This window comes from Mustelus asterias, chromosome 9, assembly GCF_964213995.1.
Source record: "Mustelus asterias chromosome 9, sMusAst1.hap1.1, whole genome shotgun sequence".
NCBI classification, from domain to species: domain Eukaryota; kingdom Metazoa; phylum Chordata; class Chondrichthyes; order Carcharhiniformes; family Triakidae; genus Mustelus; species Mustelus asterias.
The window spans coordinates 56,716,574-56,727,761 of record NC_135809.1 but is presented as its reverse complement, the minus strand read 5'-3'; the positions used below and the strand labels follow the sequence as shown (position 1 = coordinate 56,727,761).

Below are 11,188 nucleotides of genomic sequence, written 5' to 3'. Positions count from 1 at the left end.
CTCCAACATTTGAGGTTTTTTTGCATAAGATTTAAATATCTAGTTCCAGCTCAACAGTTAAGAACTCGTCCAGAATGACACATCCAGCTCAAAATTAGTGAACATCTATTTGGCTGGTTTTTTTTTCTGCTCCTCCACCCTCATTTTTAGGATTTGTACCTGAAGTTCCAATGTTGGAACATGCCCTTTCCCTAAAAACACATCAGGGATTAGTGATGGATTATGCTGAAGTGCTCCAGCCAATGCAACACTACTGCCCCCCCTGCCCAACTTTTTCAGCAATTCTATTGTTTAGCCAGTTATCCAGATTCAATAAAAAGGTCCCCCTCCTGCAAGAAACATGTCTGCCAAGGATACTCAGTTGAAAACCCTCAGGTTTTCACTGAAGTTCTGCTTGTGAACTGCTCTGATCTAGTTATGAAAGGCTGTGTCTCAGTTCTGTGAAGTAGGCTTGCAGCTACAGTGTAATGATGTATTGTAGGGTGTTCACCTTTAGGATAGCCTGCAAATCCAAAACTCTGAACTATTGTTCAGCTTTACAATGCTTGGACCTAAGCTAATTTGAGTGACCTGGTAGAATCCATTTTCTCCCACTGAGATACCAATGCTCCATCTCCACTGTAGTTTTTTTAGTTGTGGATTTGATATCAATTTGTACTTGCATCTAGTGCTAACAACTTGCTTCCTAGTTGAGATGTCTGGAATCTACTGATTTTTGTTGGTTATTACTGGATGAGCTTGGAGAATTTTAGGTAGATCTAGTAGACCAAGTAGCTTCAGCTATTCGACTGCCAACATAATGGGAGGACTCACTTTGTAGAAACATATGGTGACATTGTCTTGATGCAGCCGCGCTACTGCTGTAAACTAAAGAGCCTGGAACTCTGGATTTGTTATCTTGTGTTCTGATGTGCAAGCCTTAAGCAACCCACCCCACACTGGTACATGTACAATTTTAAGTTGCAGCTAAATACTGACAAGCCATTGTTTCTGTTCCCTGAGCTATAGATTCATCTCTGCCTGACAACAGTGAGATTGTTGGTTTGTTCACAACTGTGGTATTGCATTTGACCTGGCGATGTGCTTACAACCAAATTCATGCCATATTTCTACCTCTGTGACATTACCTGACTTCATTCCTGTCTAAGCTCATCTGCTGAAACTCTCTACCCCTTCATGACTGTTCCAATATGCTCCTGACCTTCCATAAGCATGAGATCATCTGAAATGCTGCTGCCTGTGTTTTCACCCACTAAATCTCATTCTCCTAAACCCTGTGCTCAATGATCTGCAATTGGCTCTTGATCAAGCAACACCTTGACTTTAAATTTTTCTTCATTTTTGATTTCAAATTCTTCCAGGGCCTTGGCCTTTCCCATCCTGTCTCTATAAATCTCCAAGTCCACAACTTTCAGAACTGTGCTCCTCAATCTGGTCTCTTGAATATTCCCAATTATATTTGCTCCACCATTGGGTCCGAGGTAACTTATCCCCCCTGTAGTTTCCTACCCCACTTTGGCATCCCTTAAAAACCTAGTTCTTGGTCAAGCTTTTGATTATCTGACCTAATATCTTGTATGGCTTGGTGTCGAACTGTTTTAAAATGCTCCTGTGAAGCACCTTAGAATGTTTTATCACATTAAAGGCTCTAAAACAAGTTGTTGCTTGGCCTAGCTAATGTTTTTTCGTCTTTAACATGAGCCAATGAACAAAGCTGCCACTTAACCTTTTCTATTGATTCAGCATTTGAGCCTATTTCTTGGTCTGATTGTTCTGTTTTTGATCATTCTCTCAATTTTGAACCTGTTGCAGTATAGTGGACTTGCACAATCACTAAGGATGTGACTTTTTTTTTCTTGTGCCATTCAATACACACATCCTCATTCAGCTGCCTGGACTTGAATTCCCTCCCTAAACCAGCCACCTCCACTGCCAAACCATGCTTTTTTCCCCTCACCTTTTTTGAAGACTCTTAACTATTTCTGACCAAGCTCGTATAGTAGTGTCAAATTCTGTTTAACACGCTTTATGAAGCACCCAGTTTTACAATGCTTAAGGTGTGAATATATAAATGTCACTTGTATTCCTAGTTTTGCTTGGAGTTGTAATCCTGGTGATTGAGTGCGAGCTTATTGGTTTAAGAACAGTGGCATCTCTTGCCAAAAAAAAGCTTAATGTTTTGGTGGTTAAAATATTGTCCACAACACTCGATGAAAATTTGGTTGTGTTCGTGTACATACATCCATCTGAAATGAAGTTCAAATTATTTGAAATTCACTTTGGGGTGCAGTGTTGTGATTAATTCCAATGAACTGGCAGCAAGACTAGGCTTGTCATCTTTTTAAAAAGACTCAACTCTAATCAAGATTACATTTCTAGGAAATGCAGTGAATGGAGGAAAATTATATAATAAAGATTGATTATTTCTCCAGGAACAAGTATAAGGTGTGTGTATTGCTTTATGGCAAAGGTTCCCACCTCAACCTTATGGAATCCATATATACTTGGGAGTAAAGTGCTTAAATGTACATTCCTATTTGTTTGTCTCCAGCTGCTAGGCCTAGACCTTGATTGCTTAATCTAGAGTACATCTTCTGCTGTAGCAATAACTCTAAAATTGGGTCACTATGCAACCTTCCTGACTCCCCACAATGCAAATGAGACAAAGCAGCCACTGTGGACAGACTGTCTGTGGCTTAGAGTCCAGCTTGGATTTTCCTATGGTACATAGCTAAATTGTTGGACGAAAGAGGTGGAATATTCCTTGGCAGGAGAGAAGGAATACAAAATGCTGATTGGTGATTATCCTATGAGAAGAGGTTGAGGACCCATCTACTCAGTTTTTAAAAAAAAATTAGAATGAGATGATCACATCAAAACATGCAAAGCCCTGTGAGAAGTTTGTAATGTTGATGTTGGGGATAGCCTCTGAATAAGAGGTAGGCCATTTAGGACTGATTGAAAAGCAGTGTGGTGAATCTTTGGAAGTCTCCTACCCCAGAGGGCTATGGAAACTCAGCCATTGAGTATGTTCAAGACTGATATGTTAAAGAAATATGGAGATAGTGAGAGAAAATGGTATTGTGGAACATGGGAAGGGTGTTGAGGTAGGCAATCAGCCAGGATCTATTTGAATAGCAGGTCAGGCTCAAGAGGCTAAATGGCCTAGTCCTATTTCCTGTTTATATTTCACCTTGAAGGAAAATACAGCTGAATCAATATTCTCTACCGAAAGGACATTGGTGTGGAACAAATCTACTTTATGTAGATTTAATTTTTATTCATATAGTTGTGCCAGATGCCTGAATACATCAATTCTTGATCATATTTGATCACTACCTACTACTCGTGAAGGAATTGAAGAATTTAAAATATGGTAACTTAAACGAGGGCAAGAGTGCATCTAAGCCATGCTGTGTTGCTATCACTACAGTTGTACAGCACTTCCTTGAAGCTGTTCCCTGCCTGGTTGATGCTTTGTAACTGCAAAAAAGAAATCTATTACGAGCTTTAATAATATCAAGCACATCCACAGTCAATAATCTGCTCTGAAAACTCTGCTCACAGGTTGACAGCTGTGAAAAATTCCACCACAGCAGCTGAGACAATCCAGAACATTCTAACATTCTAGCAATAGTGTTCTAAATGAAACAATCTATAACGTTTTTTTAAGTCAATTTGCCCCATCACCCACTATTTTATTTTTCCTCAGGATCTTGGCCCTTATCCTCATTTTCACTAAAAAAAAAACAAGTTTTTTGTTGAAATTTGCCCATTAGCTTTTAAGCCCTAGTGTTTAGGCAAACTGGGGAAAATATTACCTCTGAAGGTGGATGGGGCATAAGACATGGGAGCAGAATTAGTCCACTCAGCCCATCGAGTCTGCTCGCCATTCAATCATGGCTGATATTTTTCTCGTCTCCATTCTCCTGCCTTTTCCCCATAACCCCATACCCCCTTATTAATCAAGAACCTATCTATCTCTGTCTTAAAGACACAATGACCTGGCCTCCACAACCTTCTGCAGCAAAGAGTACCACAGATTCACCACCCCCTGGCTGAAGAAATTCTTCCTCATCTCTGTTTTAAAGGATCCTCCCTTTAGCCTGAGGTTGTGCCCTCTGGTCCTAGTTTTTCCTACTAGTGGAAACATCCTCTCCATGTCCGCTCAGGGACAATAAACAAAGCAAAAGGGAAATAAAATAAATTTCTTCAAAGCAGCAACACGTGTGACAGGTGAACTGGTGCTGATGCACAATGGTTGCCTTGAAACGTTAACCCATTCTCTGCGGTCGTTGCCTGATCTAAGTTTTTACAGAATTTTCTGTTTTTATTTTGTTTCCATCAGCTGGTGTGTTTTGCTTTTTCACGAAGCAGGTGGAATTTGGGATATGGTACTGCTATTGATTTGACCTAGGCCAGAATTCTCTGGCCGTTCATGCGAGTGGGATTCTCTGGTTCTGCCAGCAGTGGGTTTCACAGTGACATGGGGTGACATCAGTGGCAAATCGTATTGACAATGGCAGGACCTGAGAATCCCGCCACCAGTGAACAGCACTCCACTTCCCACTGCTGAGAATCTCGCCCCTAGTGTCCAGATTGACCTCAGCCATGTACTGTTGAAAATTTCATATTCCATTTTGCTAAAATAGGCACATGAATCCCTTTTAACTGAATAAAAGAACTTTAAATTACAATGAGATATGTTTAACATTGCCACAAGTATTTAAAATTTCAAAGCAAAATCAGTTTCAACATCTTTGAATTCCTGCTTCTTGATTGTAGTCATGACAAATATTCTGGCATCCCTTTCTAGGTCCAATTAGTTTGTGATAAATGGAAGTCTTTATTATAATGCCCTTCATGGCCCACCCCCAAAGTGTTTTACAGCTAATGATGTACTTTTGAAATGGAGTCATGGTGGTAATATAGGAACTGTGGCAGTCAGTCTTCACGCAGCAAGTTCCCACCAATGGCACACTGTGCTGTTGGAATCATTCTTCTTCACACTCCAGCCATCCCTTATAGTTCAAGTCGTGTCTATCTCCTTTGAATATATTCAATGTATCAGCTTCCACCACTCTCTTGACTGGTGATTCATGACTCTTGGTGAAAAGAAATTCCTCCTCATCTCAGTCTTAAATGGGTGACTCCTTATTCTGAAATATTCTCCCTAGTGCTAGGTTCCTCCTAAAAGGGGAAACATCCTCTCTGCATCTACCCTGCTAAGCCTCGTCTGAATCTTGTATGTTCCAATAAGATCACCCCTCATTTGATGTATATCAGCCTGACGTGCTCAACCTTTTCTCCTTAGACACATTCTTCATCCCAGCAACCTACCTTCTGAACCTCTGCTGAAATGCCTGCAATGCAAGTATATTCCTTAAATATGGCAACCAATATTGTAGGTAGGACTCTAGGTGCGGTCTCACTAATGCCTTGTACAGTTGGAGCAAGACTTCCTTACTTTTGTACTCTGCCTTGCAGTAAAGTCTGATATTGATTCAAACTCAAAATACTAAAGCTTGGCTGTTGACTGTTCCCTGGTGCATTCTCCATGACACTGCCTCTACCAATCAGTCCACTTGCCAACCACTCAGCACACTCTTCTCCTGCAGTATAAGTTGTTGTTCCCTTCACTATTGATATTCTTATGAACTGTCCTGCTGAGTTAAGACAAAAAGCTTTGATGACATGTTCTGTTTTCCCAACAGTAATCAAGTTCTGTACTGCCAACCTCCCCATTAAAGTTTGTGATTGTGTCTGGTTTTTTGAGGGGGTGCAAGAGGAAAATGTCAGGATCCCATTTCTCTCTTCCTTTGGCATTAGCAGTTTCTCAGTACTTGTGATGCTGCTGCATAATGCTCTCATAAATGTTCCAATGTCTTTACATGCCCACGGTATTGGCTTGGGTGTCAGCCTGCTTATTTTAAGCACCTCCATCAAAACATCATGTTGAAAAATTTGATAAGAAACCATTACATTCTGTAAGATTCTTTCACCAAGTTCTGTAAGATAATGGACAAGGGTTCATTTCCAAATTAATTTGTTTAACCCAGAAATGAACTTCAGTATTAAATTAGTTCCCTAAAGTAACCCAGCGCTTACTCGAACAGTTACCGGTAGGTGCTGTTTGTCAGGGATCGTTTCAAAGGTCGTGATTTTCTAACCAGTGCAATCAAACTCACTTGCCCTTATGTCTATATATTAAAACTTAAACTGCTGACTGGAGGCATGTTAAAGGAAGCTGGCAGTGTGGATATTTACAGGCAGTATTTGTATCAATGTGAAGGTCGCCACTGATTGCATCATACCAGAATTAAACTCATTCTGCTTTAGGAATGGATAGTAGGAAGAGAGGAGAATACAAACACTCCAATACTGGTGCTCCCCTCTTCTACTCTCCAGAGTTAAAACAAACTGCAGACACAGGTTGGACGCAGCAGTTACAACAGAAGGCAAGGAAATAGGGGAAAAAACTGCAAGCGTTCCCTGACTAGTAGCGAGGAGGGCCATTAACCCAGCCATCCAGAAACAGGCTGTGATCTTCCATCCAACTGATCCTTAAATAATTCCAAAAACAGCAACCCACACCGACCAAATTTGTGCATCAGTAAAAACACACAAAGAATTGGACAATAAGCTACACTATGGGCCTGATGTACAGCAATCCCTTTGTTCTGTCATCGGTTCTACATATGTTCTTCTTATGAATGAAACTTCTTCTTGCCATGTGTCGTCTGTACAATTATATCACTCACTTGCTCTGTCGTGCAAAAGAACTTGGGGAGTTTGGGGGGGGAACGGGGGGGGGGGGGAGAATTATTTTAAATACAATGAGTACAGTGGTCTGGAATATGGTGGCCGAAAGGGCAGTGGAAGCAGATTTGCTTCTGAAAGAAAACTGGACACACATTTGAGAAGGAGAAATTTGCAGTGTAGTGGGGAAATAGAAGTGGGACAAATTGGATCACACTTTCAGGGAGCCTGCACAGTATGATGGTCTGAATGGTCACCTTTGGAAAGGAAGCTGGTAGTGTGGATCTTTAAAGGCAACATTTATATCAATGTAGAGGTCACCACTGATTGCATCCTGCCAGAATTAAACTCATTCTGCTTTAGGAATGGAGGATAGGAGAAGAGAGGATAAAAATACTCCAATAGTAGTGCTCTTCCCTTGCTGCTCCAATAAAAACAAACTCTGCTGACACAAAGGTTGTATGCAGCAGTACAACAGAAGGCAAGGAAACAGGGGAAAAAAACCAAACCTTTTTCCTGCTAGGTGTAGTTTGTACAATTATATCATTTGCTAGCTCTGTTGTGCAAAGTAACTAGGCGGGGGCGGTGGTGAGAATTCCTTTTAAACACAACAATTCTATGCAATGGAGAAAACTGCTCAATTCAAACTGATGATCCAAGTAACTTGCTCAGTTGGAATGCTGACTACTGTGAAACGCGAGCAAAAAATCCACAAGGCAGAGGTTTCCTCATGCAGATATGTTTTCAGTTGATTACTTTTGATGTTAGTCTGCCAGCAATATTATCTCCACTGTATTACCTTCCCCTTATTTCACCCTCTTCAACAAATACAGCTTCATATTTGGTACATTGATGGAAAGAATGTAAATTTGGATGTGGCTTCCCAGCTATTTTCATTTTAGCAGTAGGCGAGAGCATAAATGCTGTTTTGCAGCATAGATTTGATTATGAGGTTTAATGAAAATCAGTGGTTTTGATTCTAAATCTACTAAGTTTTATGTAGTATTTCTACCACAGAAACAGGCTTTTCAACCCAACAGGGCTATGTCAGTGTTCACGCTCCACACCAGCTTACTCCCATTCTAATTATTTAATCGCAGCCTTGTTTAGACTGTGTGAACTGCGGCTCATGGGTGGTACTCTCTCTCGCCTCTCGGTCACACATTTCTGGGTTAATTCCCACTCCAGGACTTGAGCACAAGAATCAAGGCTGACATTCCAGTGCAGCACTGAAGGAGTGCAGCACTGAAGGAGTGCTGAACTGTCGGAGGTGCCACCTTTCGAATGAGATGCTAAACTGAACCTCCATCTGCCTTCTTCCCTCAAGCAACACTGTCAAAAAAATGATCTGATGATTATCCCAATATTGTGAGAGTTCACTGCAAATTGTCTTTTGTGTTTCCTACATTACAGCAATGATTATACTTCAAAGACACTTCATTGACTATAAAGTGCCTCAAGATGTCTGGTGGTTGCGAAAGGCAAAATAATTTGTTCTTGGGACATGGGCATCACTGCCAAGGTCAACATTTGTTGCCCATCCCTAATTTCTCTAGTATTGTGTGACTAGCTAGGCTGTTTCAGAGGGATTTAAGAATCAACCAGATTGCTGTGGGCCAGATCAGGTAAAATTGGGAGATTTCTTTCCCTAAAGGAAATTGGTTGAACCCGATGGGTTTTTACAACAATCAATTATAGTTTCATGGTCACCATGACTGAAGTTAACTTTCAATTCCAGATTTTATTCATTGAATTTAAATTTCACCAGCTGCTGTGCTGGGGTTTGAAACCGTGTCTCTCTCTGCATTACTAGTCCAGTGACATTATCGCTGATTTGTTTTAGTTTTAACAGCATATCCTCTATTCATTTCTCCCGCATATGCTTACTTTGCTTCCCCTTCAATACGATTTGCAATGCACTGTGCTTCAACCACTCCATGTGCTAGCGAGTTCCAGCTATTGAGAATCTGAAATGTGCACCATGCAGTCAGAGGCTCATTACAGCTGACAATAAGACTGTGGGACGAACAGCGGTACTCCTTCGATTTTAGATGTCAAAATGTCAATAATATACCTGATGCACATTACTGCATTAAAAATCCTTGCTTTCCTTGCTAAGCTAACGTGCTGGGAAAGAAGCATTGGGTGGGATTTTCTGGCTGCACGCACTACCGGGATTATCCAATCAATGACAAAAAGTCAATGGAATTTTGGCTGGGCTGCTGAATTTCCCGCGGTGGGTCCTGCCCCAGCTGGGTCGGAAAATCCATGCCATTGGTGTGGAATTTCGAAGTAAAACTTTTTTGTAATGTTTACGTGTACTTTACATTGACCTAAACAGACCGATAGCCTGGATTTTGCAGTCAGGAGCAAAGTAATGTCCCTTGCAGTTGACATAGAATAAATCTCTGCAGCAACTCACTGCAATTTCAGTTGCCTTGAGTGAAGAATCTATCCTGGCACAGGTAGCAGTGAAGCCTCCGTGCTATTGTCTAGTGCAGTCGTTGAAGACAGGCCGGTTGTGAGAGCGACTTACGGTGACTGCACCCCAAAAATTGTATAAAGCAGGCTGCTGCAATAGGACTTTGGAAAATTGGGTTTAGTGGACATGATAAAAAGTAAAAATGTAAACATTTTTAAAGTACAGCCATTTTGATCAGAAAAATAATTTTTAAAAGTGATATTTAAAAAGCAATCAGAGATTTTACTTTTAGAATGAGATTGATCAGACTTTTGAAAAAAGGTTTCATCTTAAAATATCAATCCATTTTAACTTTTAAAAGCCTCCTCTTGTGAGCCTCCTCGGGTATTCACGAATTGAGAGGATGCCACTAATGGCTGGAAGTACAGATGCAAAATTCTAAATCATAATTAATTTGTAATTTGTGGACATCAGCCCAAAATTGCACTTGTTCCACACTTGCTGTTTGAAGGCGTAAGCCCTTGGGTAGTGGCGTGTGTTGGCCCTGCAACTTTTGGATTTGCGCTACAATGCGCTTGTCACACTGGAAGTCGCAGGGCCTCTCCAACATCCAGTAATGGGGAACACTGCAAGCAACAAATCACAAAAAGGAACTTGGTTATTTCAACCAGTCAATGTCCCATGAAGAAAATGTGCATCTCTCGTGAAGATGATGCAGAGACACATAGTTACTGATGCATCTGAATCACAGAATGAAGCAGCTGCAAACTGCGTCAAGGACATACCAAAGCATTTTACAACCAATGAAGCACTTTTGAAGGGTGGTCACTGGTGTAATGTAGGATATGAGTTGTCAAACTTGTGCACAGCAAGGTCCCTGTTGGCTGAGGGATAAAAATTGAGCAGGACCTGAGAAAGGACACCCCTGCACTTCTTCGAAATTGTGCCATGATATATTTCACATCCACCTGAAAAGGCAGACTAAGCTTGCTTTAGTATCACTTCTGAAAGACTTATATCTCCGACAGAGCAACACTCCATCAGTACTACACTGGAGTGTCAGGCAGGATTGCGGGCCCAAATCTCTGGAGTGGGACTGGAACCCATGACCTTCTATTGTCAGGTTAATTGCCATGATATGGTCCATCACTGGCTTGGCAGGACAGCGGCCAGTCAGCCAGAATATTGCAGTAGGACTGTTGCACACAGTGCTTCAACACTTCAGTTCGATGAATTGTACAAGGTACCCTGAACAGAAAAGCTGAACTTACTGACACTGGCTCATTTCTCTTCACAGGCCATGGCATCTTACCACAAATGAGGCAGACGCATGAATAAATTACCACCACAATCAAGTTTGCACAGTTTTGCAGTTTACAATACATAACTTCCCACAGTCTGATACAATATACAAACAAAAAGCGTCGTGGTGGTATTACGCGCACCCATTCTCGTATCATTGCAGACTGTATAGAGACATGTCCTTATCCAAGTTCCCATTACATCTCAGACTTCAGGGAAATTGAACTTCAACTGCTGAAACAGTTTGGGAGCTTGAGGAGAAACAGTGTCTTAAAGGGTGCATGGAACATCATGCCAGTTCTATTGGGTACAACCATTGCTAAATTGCTCAAGATATTTATTGTGGAAATGTTCTTGTGTATGAACTGTAAAGACAGCTACGCTGTCGATGCCTAGCTTATATTCAAACACGTACGGTATTTTTACTTGAACTATGACATGAAGAGGGCGGAGATGTTATTACTTATACTGTAGCTCGTGCTGTCTTTCTTACCCATGGGGAATGCATTTTATGCTGTTACCTGTTTAATCTGCATTGAATGTGAGTTGTGTAAATTTGCAATATGTAGGGGGCGCAGTATTCCTCAACAGTTGAGACATTTCAGATTTTACATGAAATGCTGGAGCACGGTTTTCTGGATGTACATTGACTTTGTTTACAGCCATTAAATGTATGTTTAAAAATAAATAATAAAATATTCTCGC

General features: G+C 41.0%; 1 protein-coding gene across 1 annotated transcript in view; it reads left to right on the top strand.

The window, feature by feature from the left end:
• The window catches only part of caprin2 (caprin family member 2), a 74,948-nt gene extending 63,760 nt beyond the window's left edge, over positions 1 to 11,188 (top strand). Inside the window, exon 20 of the mRNA XM_078221210.1 lies at positions 10,479 to 11,188. Coding sequence (XP_078077336.1) covers positions 10,479 to 10,519 — 41 coding nt within the window. The 3' untranslated portion in view covers positions 10,520 to 11,188. The remainder of the gene's footprint in view (positions 1 to 10,478) is intronic.